The following is a 21,859-nucleotide window of genomic DNA, read 5'->3' on the forward strand; positions in this document are numbered from 1 at the left end:
AAGAGCAATCTCCATTACCCTCAAATCACTCATTTGTTCCAGTAATTTTTTGAACTCTCCTCACTTTATCAACAGCTTACGTTATAAAACAAACAGTATCCATTAGCTGCTTTATTTGGAATTGGATTTGTATTCACTAGATCTCTTAACATGCACAAGCTTGTCTGGACTATGTTCACACTCCAGTATCGAAGCACATGATAGAATCTTGCCTAACTATGCAAGTAACTAATGTAAGAATAATTAAAATACAAAGAAATAAACAAACCCCTGTATAATCTTGAAATCCTATGTCTCTTATCTCCTCTCAAAACTTTGCTCTCCTTTTATGCAAGATATTTAAAAAACAGAAGGAAAAAAAATGAAATGCTAATGGATCATTTCACAAATGCCTCACTTGGTTGGAGTTTACAACTAAAATCACTAATCTATACATGTGAACAAAACAAAACAAGTCAGTCAAGCTCTGGACACGTTTTCATTGTGGATAYCTCATTAGCAATTAGTTAATAGCATCTAAACAGGAATGACTCTCTTTTATACTGGTTTATTAGTTGCTAGGAAAAAAAACATCCAGGGATTGTCATTACCAATTATTGCTGGACAATGATTTGCAAGAGCTGCTGTCACAGATGGAAAAGAGATCTGGCCACTTTTCCACAGTAATGTAGCTAGAAGGCTGAAAAAGTCTMCCCATGTTTCATGAAGTACAGATGTTAACTCGGTATCTGCGAAGATAACACAGAAAAAAATCAGTTTACAAACCAACCAGTGCACCAGCCTGGAAAGCTAAACCTGACCACGTCCATTGACATGAAGGTTGTTCATAACTGAACACCTGCCTCTTTCTGGTCATAAAGGAAACAAGGCACTTCATTACCTAAGCCCTCACTGGGGCGTAGGGTGAGAATCCTGAAGGCATTCCCCAAGAGAGGTTTCAACAGTTCATCCTGGCTTACAAGATGAGAGTCCACCAATAAACATGATTTTAGAAGCCTGGACACAGATGACAAGTATTGAAGTAGTAACAAGACCTGTTAAATATTTGCAGAAAGATATGAAATAAAGCCATATATTTACATCTTCCACATTATTTCACATTTACTCACATTATGTCAACTGATTCATAATATTGTGAATTAATATACACCACTTAAAATAAATAATAAGACATTAATTAAAAATGTTTCTCTTAATTTTTACTGTGGAAGGTGAAACAGAATCCCTAGTCTGGAAACATGTGTATGCAATCAAATTTCTAGTAACAAACAAAAGTTCCTTGTGAGAAGGTCGTGATTCTTGCCACATGTACAGTAGCATTATCATTGGAACCTCACAAAGAAAAACATTAAAATGGTCATTAATATTGAGGAATATATGTATCTTCCTAGAAACAGAAATTGACATATTTATTTATTCTCACAAATTTTCTGCAGAAACACATTTCTTTAATTAGAGGAGTAATTTTATTCAARGTAAATCTGAATGTGAGCAGCATGAATGCTGTGACATGAAACAGTATGTTCTATATATTGTATACACAGAGTTAAATTTGATAAAAAAGTAGTTCCATCAGCAGTAACTCTATATGGTTTGTAAACTCCAAAATTAGTTGAGAACTATGGAGGTGTCTGCAGAATCAGAGACAAAGCAAAGCAACCATGTTTGTTACAGACAATAAATATCCAATGTGCCAGTAACTATATCTGGCTCATACTTCAGTAATGTGCAAAAAAAATTCGTTACATAATTTCTTCAGKGGCTATACTTAAGTTACACTTTTAAAAGACAACTAATTTTAAGTTTGGCTATTTGAATTATAGTCCTAATATAGAWATTAATTTTTCTGTGTTTAATAAAATGGTTTATTTTTATTAAAGCTTTGTTAAAAGCACAAAGATTCATATGGATGTAGACTATAGCAGTGTGTCCGGATTATGTTAATGAATATAAATCATGCTAACATAATTAAATTCATAACTTAAAAAAATTAGAAAGTAACAAATGTTTTTCTAACCTGAGCTTTTACATCTTCTATATGACATCGATGACCCAATGGAGCTTTCAGTTCCAAGATACATCTCTCAACCAGATTAGCACTTACAAGACTAAAATAAAATAAATCGGTTAGAAATATAGTTAAATAATTAAACATTCTATTAACTTAACATTCCATAGAAGAGAACAATATAAATAAACAGAGTAAAATAAAAGTAAGATGTACGTACTGGTAAACCCCACTATTTTAAGAAAGTCTAGTGAAATGGCAACTATAGTAGCAGTAAGTTGTTTCAAAATAGCTGGACTAATATAAATTCCAATAGCTGTTACTGCACTGGCAAAAATCAATTTTTTCTATTTGATTTCTTATTTTCTTTTCTCTAGAAGAATAAACAGCACTGTGATAATATAAACTGTATTCACAACATGGTTGTTGGGGTTTTTTGCTTGTTTGTATTTCATTTTTTCCATTAATTGCACTATGAAAAGAAACTACAAATGGTCTTGAAAACTTTTACAAAAAATGAACTAATTTTTCATGTTGCAATTCAGGACTTCCAAACATTTTTTACAAACAAAAKGATTTGTTAAAATGAAAGTGGAAACATTCCACTTCCAATCCAATCTGAAGACTTCTTTGAAGTGGTTCCTTTTTGTAAAAAGAAGTAAAACACAAGAGTCTATCATTCAAATTTGGCAAGTTTTATTTACTCTCTTTTAGATGAGAGTCCTTGGCTCATCTTCAAAATATTTCCTACAATTCAAAGAAGAAAATCATAAAATGAGCTGAAATGATCTGCAATTCCAAAAACCGGACAAAAACCTAAAACATCATGCAAGAAACACAGTAGTCCTGTGTAAGACACAACACAAATGGAATCACCAATATGACTACCTATCCTGTGAAAAAAAAAAAATCCTGATTATTTTCTTCAGTTGATTGTATTTCCTTTTTTTTTTTTTAAAGCATTTTTGAACACTTCAGGAGCAAGAAGTGATCAATGTGTTTAACAGTTTTAGTAAGAAACATGGGTAGATGTCATTCGAAGATTTTTAAACGTCTATTGCTACACCCTGTTTGTAGTTCAACAGTTATTGATCTCGTACCTGCTGAGAGCTGTTAGCAAATGTGTTTGTTGAAGAGCATTTCCAGTATCTTTTGGCATGACAACCAGCAGATTGTGCAGAAGGCTGCAAACAGCTGACAAAAGGGCAGGCGTGACTACAGCACGTTGTTTAGACAGAGCAGCAGACATGGGAGAATCATGTTGACTTGGAGATTCTGTTATGGTTGTATCACTTTGACCTAGCGYGTGTTAAATAAAAAAAAAAAMCAAACCAAACAACCAAAAGATTAAATTACAGCAGTTACATAAAGAAATTATTTGTATTTTTCATAAAACATCCATGYGCTCTCTATATTTAAGCTGTACACTCAGGATTGTATCAGAAGAAAAAAAGAAGAAATCAGATACAGGAAATAGGTCTGAAATAAAATGCTCCCTCTACCAGGCATTAAAAAAAGACAAGTTCTAAATTTCAAAAGACAGAAATTCCCAGTCCTTTCTTTAAAAGAAAAATATTTTTATTTGTACATAGCCCGCTCTGCAGACATGATTATATATATATGTATATATATATATTACATTATATTAATTTTTATCTTTCTACATATAAAGACAATTACACATACACTCATGTGGGCTCATATGTATATGATAACTTTACCATGATTGTAGTGTTGAAACATGAGTAAATGCCAGGAGGAGAACCTAAATCTTGAGTTACTTTTCAAGCAATACCAACCATGTTCACTTATGTCTGTCAAATTTCCTATCAAGTGTTTTAATGTTCATCTTCTAAAACAATCACCAGAAGTATCAACTGCTCCAGCAACAGGCAAGCTGTACAATGTGCAGCATGGACAAATACTGAAATATGGGCAAGTGAATACACTCTATTTATCATTAGGTACACAACTCAAGCTTGACTTACCTTGTGCTGTAAGCCGATCAACTACAGTTTCAGGAATAAAACTGGCTGAACATGGAACTGTTGCCTGAAGCTCAGCAACACTCCCCATTGATGGTGATGCAGACAAAACCTAGAGAGCCATAAAAAGTAAACTAGCTGATTCCAGCTTTTACAGACTAGTCTTCTATTTATACTTTGCTTGTAAAGGGGGAACAACCCATCATAACCAACAAAACCAAATAAGATGTACTACTGTTCAAAATAAATTTGACTAAATTTTGTTCACTGTGTGCGATACATATGATAAACATCCAATAATTGAAACTATTAAAAAAGAGGAGCAACATGAACAGTCTGAAATATTTCAGTTAAAAATTGATCAATGCCCATGTTACTGGAAATTCCTCCTCTTCATCCTTCATTTTCATCCATATAATTGATTCAACCTACATTTGGATAAAGATAGAAAGACATTACTGAAGCATTTAAACTCAAATTTTTCATGGACTATTTGCTCTACTGAGAACATCAGCACTTGTCCCTTTGTACCAGAACACACTCAGATAAAAATATCACAAGTACATTTGTCATCAGTCAAAGTTGACATTCCTGAGTTTTTCTGACTCTGGGTACTTCTCTTAACCTTAATCCTGTATTCCTTATGTGCATTCATTTCATAGTGAAGATACGAGATGTTTAAATGACAATAGATAACTTTATTGTCATAATACCATGCTCCTCCTACCAATTTCACATCATTTACATTATGAATTTTGCCTGTTTTCCAAAGCTCTGAATGCTCTTGCTAATGTATCTACCACAAGCTTCAGATCAGAAGACCCAGAGTGTCCAGCTAAATGATGTCTTTTTCTGACACAGCAAGACCTATAACCTGTTTCACAATGTAAGACAAGTATCTATCACGTCAAGTCACTCACTTCTGGTTTTTATTTTTCAGTTGGACAATTCATATTAGACAATTTTCTTCAAGAGTGTAACTATACAGAGCAAAGMGTACAGAATGCTGGGGAATCCAATGAAATCCCAATAGAGTTACGACTTGAAGAAAGGTGTTATTAGACTTTTCCTCACAGTGAGCTTTCTAAGGAAGACTGAAATATTTCAAAGGTTTGAGTTTTTTAGAAGTTTTATTAGAATAACTGTTGGAATATATTTTTACCTGAGGAAACGTCAAAAGTGATTTAGCTGATAAAAAGGGTGGAGGAAAGGAAATCACATTTCACTCTGTTCCTAGCTATTGTATCCTTGCAGCCTCCATGTTATAACTCCCTTTTCTCCATCATTTTCCTCTGATGTCCCACTCTTATTCATCCTACAATCTTGAGTTTTTCTTCTCAAGCCTGCTCAGTTGTTCCTCAAGAAAAGCCAGAGGGTTATTGTAACACACCAAACAAGTTACAGTAAGATTTGAGGGYGTGTCCAAAACCCAGAGTTCAAATAGGGCATGGATCACATAAACACTAGGACAATGCTTGGCTAAAGTATTTTCTTATTAGCAAAATGCAGTACTAAACTGTACTGAGTGGTTGAAATTCAAATTCAAATTTGATTTCACAGATTAAAAGCATATATGCTAATTAAAATAAGTTATTTAAAGGTTTATGCTTGCTAAATTATTAAAATCCACTATTTATATTAAACTAATCTATCTTGACACGTGATAAATTCTGCATTTATTCAGCACTATATTTAAATTCCAAGCATTCTAATAGGTGAGAAAAATCATAACTCTTTTCCTTAAATAGCACAAACCCAAAATGTAACTTCTTACAGTCCATATGGTTCTTCTGAAACAAGTAAAACCCTAAAAAGACTCCAACTATACTGAGAATCATCTCACAGCTATTATWATGAATTATACAATCTTTCACATATTAATAAATAGTATCAGCTACATTGCACAACAGTTCTTTATCTTCGACAACTCTCTAAACACTTCTGGCAAGCAAATAAAAAYAGGTTTTCAGTTATGTTAAAAAAGATTAAATATCAGTGAAAGCTGGTTAGAAAAATACACTTCCTACACTGATGGAACATTTATTGATACTTGCTTCACGATGGGAAATAGGTTAAAAGCATAAATTTTCTGCTATCCTAACAGAAAACATAGAATAGCACAATTAAGTTGTTTCCACACTTTTCTGCCTTCCGGGTAAAAAAAAAAAGAAAGATATTATTACTTTTATAATCACCTTGGGAAGGATGACCTGGAAGTCTGGGACGCAGTATCTAGTAAAGGATATTTACTACTGCCACCATATTGTTCCTGGGAACAATGATGCATTGTGTTGCTTCACAGCAAAACTTTGGAAAGGAGTGTAATATGGGAAAAGGTTCTCTGTGTGTGGAGAGGGAGATGACAACTGCAGATTAGAACTAATTCAAAAGAATACAAAAATTKTCAGAGTGGAAACACAGGAGAAATGTGAGGGTTTTGCCATATATCTACTAGATAGGAATAAAAGGTCTTTTCTTAACCTCTAGTACAAAAATCCCTCTGGCATTGCTTTAATAGGCTTGCRCTGATTAATTCTATTCAGTTCTCTTTTCAAAGGTTTAAATCACTTAACTGTGCAGCACTCGGATAACCATGGCTCCAAAAAATAAAGCTCACATTTTTATAAAATATAGCAATACAATTTMATGGGAGAGAATGGCCATGGCTTCAAGCTGTCTGGGAAATGTCTGTAGATCTTTAGGCCACATCATTTTAGCTCAAGTTTTTAAATAGCTGCTCATTTTGCTAAGCTGTCCTGGACACAGAACAGCCCTAGCATATTTGTGCAGTGTAAAGCAAGTTGGTATCTCCATGCAGATTGGTGGTCCCCTACCATCTATACTAAACACAAAACATGTTGGTTAAAACAAGAGTAAGGATTTGTTCTCTGTAATAATAACCTGAGTTAATGTTCAAACWATTTATTCTATAGAAGAACAACATTACTAATCATCTCAGAACTGGTGTTTTTGCACTCTCTACAGTCGAGTTTGAAGAAAAATAAAGATCAATTTGTTACAGACAATCCAGTTCTGCTGTCTTTTTATATGACATTGAATCATTGATTTCATCCCTGCATTCTTTACTCTATAAAATAAGCACAATTTTACTTATTGCCTCTGGAAAATTTCTGATTCTCTTTTTAATTTTCTCGGTTTTTCTTTCTGCAAATTTGGGGGAAAAAAAGGGGATGGAGGAGAAAAGATGAAGCCAAAAAGTAATTTAGTTGCCATTTTCAGTTAGGGCCATATGACCCCTATGTGAAATCAGCTTGTGACAGCAGACAGCTCAAATAAAYTACTGATTACATGGAATCTGGAAACAGAGCAAGCTGACAGCATGTTAAGAATAGGAATGCACATAGACATACCTAGGTCAAGTTCTTTATTCATGTTATTAAAATATCGGAGAAGAGTTTTCAATTGAAACAATTTYACTTGGTTTGATTGCTCATTCTCAGGTACTAGCAGCTGTTTTCATCAAATCTGTACCACACACCTAACACACATTTCTCCTTCAGTAAGACTTGCAGATTCCTTTCCATCTGTGATGGGGAAAGCACGCCATCTCGTGGGCTTGGAATAACAACATCTTCCTCCCAYCATCAACATCCCACATTTAATGACRAACTTCTACAAACTTTTGGCAATGACTTCATAAATGTATTTCTTTACTCATATATCAAAATGGAAATTGGGTCGAACCATAATACAAAAAATTGAAATTATAGAGGAACAAATTGCAAATGCCTGATTTCCGGACAAGCTCGAGTTTTCAGAAGTATTTCATAACTTTACCAGATAGATACTTCAGGTAACTGCCCTTTGAAATACAGTTTGCAATTAGCCTCCACTCAAGTTCCACTCCATCTTTTTTCTCCTAATAAGAGTGGCATTAGAACATCAGACTACATCTTGCAGCTTGCAAATTTTCAATCTGTTATGTCAGGATGGACATGTTTTTAAAKGTAAGAAGCTTAGTTAATAATTAAAAAAAATAATTTACAGCTGCTAAAAATGTCCATGAAGGATAAATGGAAATTGAATTAACTTCCAGAAATCACAATCGAATTCTTTGTGTGACATCTTTGTATATTTCAGGGAAATAAGGAAGACAAAACACAAGCTTCTCTAAAACTCTCATGGYTAGCTGTAAGAGCATAATCTTAGCAAGTACGAAGTCTACAATATGTGGAAGACTAATATAAATTAGTGTATCTTAGTATTACACTGTGCTTTCCACTTTTAATAATTAGCTATCTGCAGAATGTAATAGTAGAGCTAAGTCTTTATGTTAAATTATGATGCTACTTTACATAAAAAATATAATACATTATATTTTATTATAAAAATATAATACATTATAGAATAAAAATCTAGTAAATTCCAAATTATTGTTTCCTTTTTCCTTTTTTTGAAACTACTGAAGCTGAAGAAATTCAATGTAAAGAACCCTTCAATTCTTCATATAAATTCAAGCACAGTTTTAAGTAGATTAGACACCCAGCCCTGATAAGTATTGCTGAAATTTAATTTTTCCTTCAAGTAACATGAACAAAACAAGATGAAATTTGTTCAACTTGCACTCCTCTAAGTAAGTAGCACTCAATTTATTCAGTAAAAAGCGATCTGGGAACAACTGCTTTTAAAAAATCTCAGATTCTTATGTAAATGTTTTTTAAGCAGCAATCATGATTGCATATACTTCCTGATTTACATGCACTTGCATTTATTTTAATCTTCAAAACTGAATATTTGTGCTTAAAATAACCCTAAGGGGCTGGGGTTGTTTAGATTAATGAAAATCAAATTAATTAATAAAATTTCTGAAAATGAGAAATCTTAGTTCATAACTAAAGTACCCTTTTACCTCTATTAAAAACATGCAAGATAACATTATCATGCATCTGTCTGAAAGAAAAGAAACTTTTAAGCAATGRTATTCTGGCTTCCATAACAGATTAGATGATCATTCTTCAACAGAAAGTTTTGATTATGAAATCAAAAAATGAATTTCATTGTGACATGTCACAGTCTTCTTGGAGCTACAGTGCACTCTCGGACAAACACATGATTTTTATCAGGTAACTAATGAAAGTTATAAAAGGTTCCTCCAAACCCTGAACTGGTATTTCAAATCTACTCTGGAACTGAAAGAATGTATTTCAATTTCTCCTCCTTTRCATCTGCCATCTTGAAAGATAGCACATGTTTACAGCCTTTTATTGAAGTAGTCAGCCTAGCCAGGGACAAATTTTCCAAGCAGCCACCTGCTTTCTGTTTTCCATGTCTATTTTGTGTCTTGGAAAACACTTGTGCCACTTTTAAATTCTACAAAAGCATTTCCAGAATCCAGAGTTTATTATGGCACAGAATATCCAATGTATTTATGTGGCTTTGATTCATCCAGTTCTGTAGCTGTGTTGTGTAAATACAGGCTCACTCTGAAAGCACAGTTTGAATAAAAGCAACAGAAGTGGCAACTAGAAATTGAGACAACTGTATTTTGTCAATAAAGCCAATTACAGAGTAATCTCTAGAGAATATGTCTTGCTGTGGGAAGCTATGGAATTCACTATAGCCTTATGCATTTACCTAGTCAAGGCAAGATATTTATTTTTGCTCAGGCTAATAATCATAAAGGGTTTTTTCAGCTTATTAAAGCTRTTTTGGAGTAAACTTCAACTTAATTTCAGCTAATTGATTTCAGGCTTTGTGTTTTGCTGGAGTTTTAAGTGTGCCAATTTTCTGGAAGAAACTCATGAACAACTTTATATTTAAAATGAATAGATTACTCTGCAAGTTACCATAGTTTCAGATGTTGAATGAGAATGTGAAGATTTGCTCTGACTACGTGGAACCTTCCAAAGATTAAGAGAATCCTCAAAATCTGTAGGGAAAAAAAAATAAGAATCAAACTTATTATAAGACCAGAAGAGAGCGTAACAAACTTTTCAAAGGATTGTTTCAGTGAAAAAGTAGCCAATCACAGCTATCCTTCTGAAGGTATCAGAATATATGTATTACACATTTTACCTATGAATTCTTATCCATCAAATTCCCTGGATAAACAGAAATAAAAATTTTTCAGTGCAACATAAAGTAATCTAGAAAGCTACACTTTGCTCAAACTGCAGTTGCATAGCCTTCAGTAATTTCAAATAGTTCAGATTTAGTTTTAGTTAAAATGCAAGAGTACAAAGGTATGGAGRATACTGGGGTCTCAAAGCACAAACATAATGAACAGATGTCTTTGTCTTCAAAAAACTTCAAATTCACATTTTAAGAGAAGTAGTTTCGAGAGAACCCATATTCATAAATATAATTAAGGCAGAATAACTTTGTAAATCTGTTTCAGAATAAAAAGTGCCAAAAATTTTAGAGCACAAATCTGTCAATAATGGTTTTGAAGCTTTCATATATTTAGAAAAGAAAAATAACAAAGAATAAAGCTAGACTACGGCGATTGTAAGTGCAAACCCCACMAAAGTAGATTCCTATATGTATCTTCACTAATTACTACACTGAACTAACTATTTTATTTTAATATAACTCTGCAGATGACTTTTTTATATTCCTGAAAAATGTGAGAGAAATATATAGGGGAAAACCCAACATTGTTTAGGTGCAGGTTCTCCCATTTTTAAAGAAACAAAAAAAATTGTTGCWTATTCCTGAAGCACTGTATTTTCTGTCTTTGCTTTGCAATGGTCTGATAAAATCYATCTTGATTGCTCACTGAAAAGTTGCACCAGTCTACGTTTTGTGTTGCTCTTAGATATGCTATTTCATCAGCTAACAGAACTACCAAAAGGCACACATAAGAGGATCATGGGACCAGTAAAATGTGTAGGATTGAAAAAGTTACACTTATAGATAAAAAAAGCAGACACTGAAGAAATTGAGGATTTTTATGGCTGGAATTTTGTATACTGCTGGGGTATTTCTCTGAGTGACTTAACCCAGAATGTTTCTTTTTCTTGGGTCTGTCATAAAGTCATAACTTAGCTGGGAAATAACAATCTGTTCGTGCCTCTGGAACAAATTTAACAGATGCAGACTCTAGCAGGATGCTCTGCCTGGAATGTGCAAAATAACTCCAACAATGCTCTATTTTGCTAAACTACCAGTGGTGAACTAAGAGGGGGTATCATGCTGCTTTTGGTGTTGAATTATGCTAAAACCAGTCTGAAACATTAACCCCAAAAGTTAAACACCCTAACAGTGAACTGAAGGATACTGTATCATATCTGCCACATCTTATCTAAAAATCCGAAGGCACAGCTGGGCTGAGACATATGCCTGACAGTCAATCACTATAAACTCTAGAAGTCCAGTCCCATTTTCAGACAGCAGGTTCTTCTAAAATACCCCTTGGAGTGTGTGTGGAGATTCCTCCCTTGGGTTAGGTTGCCCCTCAAGGTCACTCCTCCAGGCTGAGTGAAAGAGTTTTGATTTGAAGCTCATTGATATGTGTAAGTAGCATCAGTCTCTACTTAATAATTGTTTCTTTTTTGCTAGCTTTAATATTGTTGCTTTAGTGTAATTGCTTTGATGTAGTACACTATACTCTACTATAGTACTCTAGCAGATTTAACATCCACAGAGGTTAAAAATAATTCTGATTATGATCTTTTTGTCTAATCATTCATCATAATAAATCATTCATTTTTATATAAATATATATGGTTTGCCATCCTTAGTCCCACAGCATAGTCAGATAAAGGTTCAGTCACACCTCTGTAATTCCTTAGATTTAAACCACTGACAAAGTCTGGGTGTAGGATTGGATCCAGCTGAATACAGGCTCCTCTCTGAGAAGGAGTTTAGAAAGCAAAGSAGTCCTTCCTGCACCTTATCACTCAGTGGGAGGGCTTCTCTAATCAACTTTGTCTGAAGCTGTCCCTCCACTCATGACACAGATTTAAAAACAACTGTTTAAATCTGCATCCTTAAAAGATGGAAACATGGAAACCTTGGCCCACAGAAAAGGAAAAGAAACAAAAAAAACCTTAATAATTTTTGAACCCTTGAAAGCACTCACAAATTGATCTCTGAAAAATTACCTAGATTTCTAAACCTATGATCATCATACATATTTGGACAAGAAGGCGTGTTCTCACAATGTATCATAGTGAACCCTAGGAATAATGTTCAATAAATGATTTGTCAATATAAAATTTAGATCTGAGATATTCCAAAGTTATCAGGTTGAAAACAAATCCAATCTGAGTATTACATTTCATCAGTCTATGAATTAAATTATATAAGAATGTCTTGGGATGCATCTTAATTCAGCTAATTAAGAGTCCATTCCTACTCACGCAACTTTGAAGTTGAATACATTAAGAAACAGAAGTCTTAAAAATTGTCCAGATATTTTTTTCCTAAATTTCCTGGATGTCATAAAGTGGCAATTGTAAAAAGTATTTTACCCACAATACTTTGCAAGAAAATGTACTGCAGAACCAATTACCTCTTTTCCATTTTCAAGGTTTTGAAGGTATGAATAACAGCTCAGAACTTTTTCTGAGATATATTAAACTAATGACTTACTGTCTTAATTCCTCACAGCAATATTTTGAATTCACAACATGTTTAAGTGCAGGGTTTATACATTTTCAGATCTCTTTTAATAAAGCATTATTGGAGGTAAGTTACTCAAAACTAGAAGTTGTTTAAGTATGTTTAAAATACAAGATTACATCACATCACTTACCAGTTATACAACCTTTTTCTGTATTGAGGTTGTCTTCCTTGGAAGAATTCAAATCAAACATGTAACATCCCATGTAACAGTGTTTCACCATCTGATTCACATGTTCATAGAACTGGCAGTGATACAGAAGGGCCTTAAGTGCAGGTATTCCTGTCTGAGAGAGGCCTGAKTCTTCATCGTGTACACAAGGACCCTGTAGTAATATGAAATTCACAAACATCATTACTCTAAAGAAATTATTAACATAAAATAAACTGTCAAAAAAAAAAATCCCACCCTAACTAGGGCTAATACTGTGTATGTGTGYGTATACTAGTTACAGGCTGTAACTAATAAATTCAAAAAATGAAATGCAGCTCTTAATGCTGAGTTAAATCATAATATTTTACATAAACTGTCATGACTTAGCAAAATCAAACAGCTATTTATCTCCTGAGAAGTGTACTAACAGTTAAGTAGAAACTCATGAAAAGCTATAAATGAGCAGCTTCAATACAGTAAATGTATCAGTAGACTTTACAATTTTAATGTCTCATTTAATTCTATTTACAACCAAGCAACAAAAAAGTTTTCCTTAGGAAAAAGCACACTTATATTCAGGTAAGAGTAAATACCCTGAAAAAGTTATCCTGCTTTAAAATATACTCTTATTATAATACATCTAGCTATGTCAATCGTCTATGAGAAGAGATTTATTTAGAGAACAAGACATAAACTGTAGAAATTGATCTTTGAAGTATGGTTTTCAGTTATTTATTTTTAAACACTGACATCAGGGAAAACTTCCCAGAGCGATGGATTTATACCTGAAGATAATAGCTTCYAGTTCTTATTTCAAATAAACAGTTTAAGCTGACTGCCTTTGTTAAATGTTTCTTCATTGTTTTCCATGTTAACACAAAAACCCAAAAAGTTTTATTAAGCTGCATATAATCTGGTTTAGACCATCACAAAAACTGAAAGTGGAAAGAAGACAGAAGAATTCAGAGCAATTCAAACGAATTACATTCAGAAAGGCAGTTTTAGAAGGCATCTTGCAGTGGTTCAAAAATAAATAGATAAAATTATGGGAAGAAAAATTTTTAGTGCTAATTAGAAACTTTCTTTGGCAGCCACGAGAGAGTAGAGTTGGATCAACTGAAAATAAGCAATTTGAAAATACTATTTATCCCCAAGAGGCTCTCCCCTAACCCCATCATTTACTGAATGCAAGTTTATTTCCCAGTAAAACAAAACAAAAACCAAAACCAGATCAARCAGAAACAGCAAACCTATTTTGTGTTACAAGATAAGTCATCACCAAAATTTTAGACAGCTACTCTCATTCTTTTTGGTTTCTATAATACAGAAACTATTTTCACTATTTCTATTCTACACCAACTAGTGGAGAATCAGATGTAACAAACAGTTGGAAGCAGGATGTAGGATTTCAAGTAAATTATGATAAACCATCTACTCATACACTGTCATATCAACTATGGCAAGTGCAAATTTAGGAAATACTGATAAATTTAGCCTAGATTTTACTACTCAGGATTGTCTTTGCCAGTTTCAAAATCCATGCCAGATTCTTTATTGTACAACAGGGGCCTTGAAAGAGTTACTCATTAATTACATTCACAGAATGCTCTGATTTCATCAACGTTTATAAAACACACTCTGCTGAACTGTTAGAGTACTTTACACAGCTTGACTTTACATGACTGAGGACTGGCATAGGAATTTTTTTTWAATGACATAGCAAAATAAAATATTATAAAGCACATCAACTAGACAACAGTAACACTAGAGACATTTCATGAAGATACTGGCCAACAAACTCAATTTATATTTCCTTTTCCAGTCCTATTTGCCTAAGGAATAAAATGATAATGTTCTACTTTGGCTATAACACAATATTCCTACTGTTTACTGAGATCCACTTAATAGGCCTCCTTTCTTTCCTGGCATTAAAGGAAACAGACAAATAGAAAAAAATACCTCTAAAATATAAAACTTGATCCTGGTGGTATCTTACRGTTTTAATTGTTGTTTGTATTTTGAACAGGTTTAATTTACCAGTTACCATAAAATGTTGTTTGATAGTATCTTTCAGCATGAACACTTATTAAGTGATGAGCAATTTCCATTAAATTGCAGTTCTTAATAAGAATCACACTGACTCAAAGCTTCTTTTAATTGTACTGGAATTCATCTAGAATTTCAGTGCAATTGGATTAAATTTTTGTCACTTCACCATAGTCACTGAAATTTTTTTAAAAAGACTAAAAAGCATTAATAGATTCTATATTGACAAGTTACAATGGCTGCCCTTTTGTAAATCCCCTGCTATTATGAATTTAAACAATTACAATTTATATTGATAAATTAGAAGCAGTAAGACTGAAACCTGGACCAGATTTGTAAAATTGTTTCCACATCTTCCTTTATAATCCCATGTACAGAAAATATAAGACATTCTGTAAAATTCAACTCTGCAAGGAATAGCATAACTCATTTTGGGTGCAGCTGAATCATAGATAATTTATCCTAGTAAAACAGCTGGAATGTCTTTCAGCTCTAACTTGATCTTTTGCAGAAAGAAACAAAGAAAAAATGATATTGTTGTATCTGCAAATTTCGCAAAAAAGTAACACACATTTTTCCCTTATAGGTATGATCTCAAAAACTAGAAGGAGCAAGATAGACCAAAAGAAGAGGTATCAAGGTCACAAAAATTTTTAAAACTGCAAACTAAGATCCAAACATCTTTATGTACAATGAAACAGACTTGCTGAGAGTAAAATGAGATTACTGACTCAAGAGCAGAACTGGAAAAGTCTCCAGGGGATCTTATGAGTTTGATAAATATCTGATGAGGAAGCTAAAGGGAAACAGACTCTTCTCACTGGTATCCAGAAACAGAAGAAAATGCATTGAGCAAAAACTAAAACACAGAAAATTCTGCATAAACATAAGAAAAAACTTTTTATCTGAAGGYAATCAAACATTAGAACAAGCTGCCCAGAGAGACTGTGACACACTTGAAAGAGTGAGACACTTGAAATCCAACTGGATATATTCCTGAGCAACCTACTCTAGTTCACCCAGTTTTGAGCAAGGGATTGTCTCTAAGAAGCATTTAAATTTACSTAAGTGACAAACTGCTTCATCTTTCTTTCAAAACATTTTATAAACATCACATTCTCAGAATTTTCTCTTCTTCATACCCATCAAATCATGTTTGACCCGCATTCCAAGTGTGGGTAAAATAAATGACCAATTTCTRTCTTAAAACATTAATGATATAGTACACAAGTAAGCAAATTTCCTAGGAGCCTGAAGATATCATATTCATGAAATGCAGCATATATACAAACTAAATTTGGTACTTTGATTGAGCTTGCTGAAAGTTTGAAAGCAGTTTGTCTATTCATTTATTTCTCTTTACAAAATGTAACCTTAGACAGGTAATTTTTAAATATTCGTATTTTATAGGTATGCTGACACAAGTTTTCATATCAAACAGTAACTCTCAGTGACACTATGACTTTTGTCATTAAATGTAATAGTCACTCACTTGCCAAATACAATCTTTCACGTCTTCTGTAGGAATTGGAATCACAAGTAGATTTTGTAGAATAAAGGCAGCCTGAAAGAAATTAAAGCATCAATATTGCCATCTAGCCATCACTGAATAGACCAGTCTATATATTATTCCACTGCTTTAGACATATGCTGAAATACACAGAATTCTCATGTTCATGTTGAGAAAAAGTAATTAGAAGGATATAACTTCAAAGYCTTCAAACTTCACTTACAAGAGATGTCATTAGAGAATGGCAGAAGAGCAGGCTGGTACAAAAAACAGACACAGAAAAGATGGGATAGAAATCACAAGGAAACAAAYTTATTTGCTTATAAAATACTTCAATTACTGTTCCAGTACAGTCAATCCTACTAAATAAGCATTGCAAGTACAAGAAGTACTAGAGGAAAAAGTTTCTGAACAGGAAAAGCWAGATAACTGTTTATGACCACTCACTCTGTTGTCCTCATGTTTTAGGGTTTTTTAATTATTATAAAATAATTGGGACAATGTGGGGAATGCATTAGAACAGAGGCATGTTTCAAATATTTTCCTTTATAAATACATAGCATATTTGTTTTTCTAATTTATATTACACACACTTCACCTGTCTCTGCATGGAYTGAAATTCCTTTTTTCATATTTTGTCAATTTTTTTTAATATTCTGTCAATAATTTGATGATAATTAAAAGACAAAAGTTTGTAGTTAAATAAAATAATGAAGCACATTCTCAAAAGCATTTTGAGATATAAATCCAAATATTATTTTGCAAAATGTAATTAAGCAACAGAGGTGGGAAAAAAGTTACTGAGTGTCAGAATTTTTATTACTCAGTTACTGGAACACAAGGAAAACCTTACAAGTAGAGCTAACAGAAAATTGCAAAGAAAGTATACAGAGTTTAAATACATCTATATATAATTTTATACGTTGTTCTGCCATAGTACAGACTTTCAGTTCTCAAAAATAAACCTTAGAGGCTTGACAAATTACTTCATGGCTGCAATGAACAGATATTACAGCAAATCAGGTAATACATTTGTACCAAAGCATTCATAAATGTTACAAGGCAGCAATTAAAATCAGGCWAATTAGTTATGCTTTAGCAACCTATTTATCTAACTGAGTAAGCCTTAGGAGTTTTTATGTGTTCACTTGTGTTATTTATACCATTTCTGCTTTTAAACAAGTAATGGGCATTGTTCCTTCTTGTGCATTTCCAAATAAGCAGCTAAACAGTTATATTAATCAGGCAGTGTTTAACTTACAAAGCAGCAGGTGTTGTGYAGCATCAGATAACAGATATATAGAATAAAAAATACAACAATTTTTTTCCCCTTAATGACAAAGGACTTGACAACCTAAAACAGCAGGACAAAGAAACGTACCTCCCTGCGTACCATGCTACATTCAGATTGATCCAGAAGGATGTTTATCACYGTTCCCCACAGGCCTCCTGAAATATTCTGGCAGCTTTCTGCTAAAGCAATACATCCTGTTTCAAGAGATGTAAGAGCTGATCCTATTCCAAGTGCTGTAAATCTGACCTAGTACACATAAGCACAACAGAAAGTGGTATTTCTTAAAGTAATTAGCAATACTTTTTTTAAAAAAATTAAATGGTATCAACCGAATCTGGAGCTTAAGGGAATAGTTTAAGAAGCAAAAACCTCTTTTCCTATATTTCTCTTGCTCTCAACTCATAATCACAACAAAGTGAAAAAACAGTATTTTTTTTTAAGTATTAAAAAATCTACAAGATAGTCTTTCATCTTCATGTTTTACCACTTTAAAAAAGTTCCATTTAGCAAACTCACATGATTTAATGTTATTCACATTAAATACATTTGCTCTGAATTTTTAATTCATTAAATGTTTCTGCTTTGCAGCTAAGTTACWGCAATGACGAGGAAACTGCCTATGAATCATGATAGTGAGTGACTAATGAAACCATAAAAGACAGAAGATGTAAGGAAGGATTTCTCAGATGATGTTTATATGGAAACACTCTCCCTACTGTATTATTAGTGCTATTTAKGATACAGTAAGTAACATTTWAAATCATTCAAAATARTWGTTCTACTATTATATACATTAATGAATCAAAAATTTTGCAAATGCTKAAGGGTCAAAATAAGATATGAACTTAACATCACAGTAACTAACCTCAGGATCTCTATCTACCCATAAAGGTACCAGCCATGCCAGACCTAGATGAGACAGAACTTGTTCTTCACTGTTATCATAAGGCAAAGACCAAAGAGATATCCAGTCCTGATCAGAAAACAGAAAACAAATTAAGAAATTATTTTATAAGTATTTCARTTCATCCCAGTGTACTAACAGTGCAAACTATCAACTACTACTAAAATGTTTTTGTATAACACTGCACAGAGGAAGGATAATTTTGTATTTTTCTTTCCATAAGGACTTGATACTAAATCMCATGATTGCAAACAACCAGGCTTTAAAATTTCTTCGAGACTAAAAGCTATTAGTACAGTCTAAACAGTAACACTGTTGTATACACAGATTATGATTTAGAAACACAAGAAAATAAACCCTATCATTATGCTACTATATATATTACTCTATAATAATGATACTAAAAAGAACAATTCAAGTCCACTCATTCATCCATATGTTTACAATCTAAGTCTTTGGAGGCTCTGTCTCCATGCAGTATACTTAAAACTCTGTCCCCTTGCCATTTTTTATCTTCCTGTACTTAGTATCTTGAAAAAGGAGTAGAGAACTGAAGAGACTCCTGGAATTTGGAGAAGTGGGTAAACTGCAATTTCCAGTTACAGGCAGGCTTAGTCATGAAATGTTTTCATTTGTGGATATCACAGATATTAGTAAAACTGGTTTTTAATTCTCTAAAATGATAAAACTTAATTGTTGAATTTGCTTTAACTGCTGCAGAATAAAGGCTATTTTTGCTAAACTTTCAGAAATTTAGCTCTCAAGGATGTACATGAACACAAAGCACAATGAATTTTGCTAGTATATGATACTAGCAATGATAGCTCCTTTTATCTGACAATTCTTTTTCGATGTATGTACATATTCTATCATATATATATATATATATATATATATATAATTTATACACACAACTGCGAAAGCCCTATGCACATGGATGTTTAAACATGTTAGAAAGCTGGTTATCTGTGAGGCTGAAGAAATAACAATGTTATAAATCCTTAAATTTATTCATCCTACATAAAATYCTGATTCTTATTTTTTTATAAAAAGAAAATTATACTTATTCTGAAACAAGGCCTTTCAAAAGCCACAAAATTATTTACAAAACAATTTCAGCATAGCTAGATTCTTCAGGTTTTTTGAATACTATACTCTATCCTGTTCATTTATCTAAGATTATTGACCAAATGAGATCAATGTGGTTTTTTTCCCTTTTGTGCTTCCAATTGGAGGGGAAGGAAGAGTAAGCAGTGGTGTGGTTTTAGCAGGAGTATTGAATTGGAGAATACCATTCATAAACCATAACAGAAAATTATCATTGAACATCAGCAGTTAAAATTYCTCTGTGCATAGTCCTCACCAATGACAACTGTAATGCACTCACCATATCTTTGGCTTGAGTCATCATTTCATGAGATAAATGAAGCAAGCAAAGGACTGTGCTTTTTGTGACACCTTTTCCCATGAAGGACATGGCATTTCCCCCCCATTCAACATAAAATGAGGAGATGACCTAAGAGTGGGGGAACAAATTCAAGACAGCTTTACTGTAAACAATACACAACCAGAGTACAAACTGCCTCACTTTTTAAACTTATAAAAAAAAGATAAATTTCTAGCTGAATTATAAGAATTTCCTTATTTCTGAGTCATTTGGTCATGTGRTGGTTTTCTACACAGTTAAACTTCTGAACATCTGTGGTTTTTCTGTTTTTATTCAAATAAAAAATACAGTCAAGCTTAATAGTAAGCTCTAAGTTGAATAGAAAACTGAAAGTTTTATTCATGGACCCAAAAGTTCATTTATTGTGCCCAGGGTTTCCTTTGCTRTGTCTGGAATGAAAAATAAAATTTATTTTCAAAATTCTGTGTTCAAGGAAAAGGGTCATTTATATACTTTGTTGTGATTTAAATAAATTCATCAGCTTGCTGTATCAAACACTAGTAAATAGAAATAAAGGTCACTGGATCATAACATAAAATACACTGTGTGACCAAATATCTAACAATACATATTGAAATAAAAGGCATGCTGCTTTCAACATAATCTTAGAAGTTACACWTAGGGATTTACTTTTCTCCACAAAACATGGTGATCTAAACCTCTGCAATTTTACTGTTGTTCTTTCTTTCAGTGTCCCAGTCTATAGAATTGTTTTTAAACCCACTTTCTCCATTCCACTCCAAAAAACCCTGCATTTGCTTTCACAYTTAAGCCAAGTAAAACTGCATAATTCTTCTGAAAGAGAGCTTATGCATCACAGATTGATTTCATGCCATAATATTTATTATTATTTTTTCCAGTAATAATATTTCTTTTGCRTGACAACATCTATAACCTTGGCGCCATTTTTAATTTAGACTTCAAGTCACAGAGCTCATCTAATCAAACAGGTCTAAAACATTTATTTCTTTCTACTCAAGAAATCTTGGGAAATTAGGATTTACCTCTAAAACAMTGTATTTTTTTTTTCATTAGATGTATTGGTATTTGAAACAAAAAAAAAAAGTTTTAAATGTACATTACAGAATATGTGTTAAACAGAAAGTCAGAACTGTGCTTATCCTACAGTTTTAAGACTGGAGTTTTCAAAATATCCAAATTTAGGAGCAAAAGCTAGTTCTCTACTGTGTCCATGGACCTGGCAAACAAGTAAGAAGACTGAAAACAAAAATGAAATTTTGTCTTCCCAGCAACTGCAGCATCTTGAATTACCTCTTTTCTGCTTTCTCTGTAAAAACAAGCTACTGTTCCCCAAGACCATCTTTCATAAATGGATTTTGCCTGTGGGAAGCTATCTTGGATTTTTCCTCTTAGAATTTTAGTTGTTAAAAACATCACACGTATTTTTCATCTTGCTTAAAACTCCACTCACTTTGTATTACCTCTTAAATCAGTGATGAAAGCACATGCAATGCAATCAATCTTCACAACTAGAGATACACATCATTCAATCTAGCTCTCCATACTTTTCCTATTTACTTAGAAGGAAAAAGCATCTTTCCCAYATATATTGATAATGATGAAATTCACTAAGAGTACTTTGTTAAAAGTACAGTGTCATTAGCTACACAGTTCTTTACAACATTCAAMCCAAAAGCTAAGTAAGAACACAAGCTACTCACCTCAAGAAGACTTGTTAAATATTTCTTACAAATACTGACAGGTTCAGCTGCAGCAGAATAGGTACTCCAACCTGGAAGTGCAGTAACATGAACCATTCCTTGTAATGTTCTCTCCAGAGAAGGAAGTCCATAAAAATGTGGTGCATCTGTTAGCCTTAAGCATTGAAGCAGCTTCAGAGCCAGCTCTGTTCTAAAAGATCCAGCAAGTTCCAAGCCCTCTCTGGTTTAATTGTAGAAAAYAAA

The 21,859-nt window shown here is 33.0% G+C and overlaps 1 protein-coding gene across 1 annotated transcript in view; it reads right to left on the reverse strand.

Annotated features, from left to right (window-relative positions):
* Positions 1 to 21,859, reverse strand: part of RTTN (rotatin) — a 75,655-nt gene that overhangs the window by 18,912 nt on the left and 34,884 nt on the right. The window contains exons 28-39 of the mRNA XM_057378153.1: positions 21,617 to 21,836; positions 19,875 to 20,003; positions 18,449 to 18,556; positions 17,671 to 17,829; positions 16,272 to 16,343; positions 12,713 to 12,905; positions 9,801 to 9,883; positions 3,997 to 4,105; positions 3,109 to 3,307; positions 2,018 to 2,108; positions 881 to 1,034; positions 591 to 728 (exon numbers count right to left, since the gene is read on the reverse strand). Coding sequence (XP_057234136.1) covers positions 591 to 728; positions 881 to 1,034; positions 2,018 to 2,108; positions 3,109 to 3,307; positions 3,997 to 4,105; positions 9,801 to 9,883; positions 12,713 to 12,905; positions 16,272 to 16,343; positions 17,671 to 17,829; positions 18,449 to 18,556; positions 19,875 to 20,003; positions 21,617 to 21,836 — 1,655 coding nt within the window. The remainder of the gene's footprint in view (positions 1 to 590; positions 729 to 880; positions 1,035 to 2,017; positions 2,109 to 3,108; positions 3,308 to 3,996; positions 4,106 to 9,800; positions 9,884 to 12,712; positions 12,906 to 16,271; positions 16,344 to 17,670; positions 17,830 to 18,448; positions 18,557 to 19,874; positions 20,004 to 21,616; positions 21,837 to 21,859) is intronic.

Source organism: Malurus melanocephalus, unplaced genomic scaffold (genome assembly GCF_030028575.1).
Source record: "Malurus melanocephalus ecotype Western Australia unplaced genomic scaffold, MMel_1.1 scaffold_342, whole genome shotgun sequence".
NCBI lineage: Eukaryota > Metazoa > Chordata > Aves > Passeriformes > Maluridae > Malurus > Malurus melanocephalus.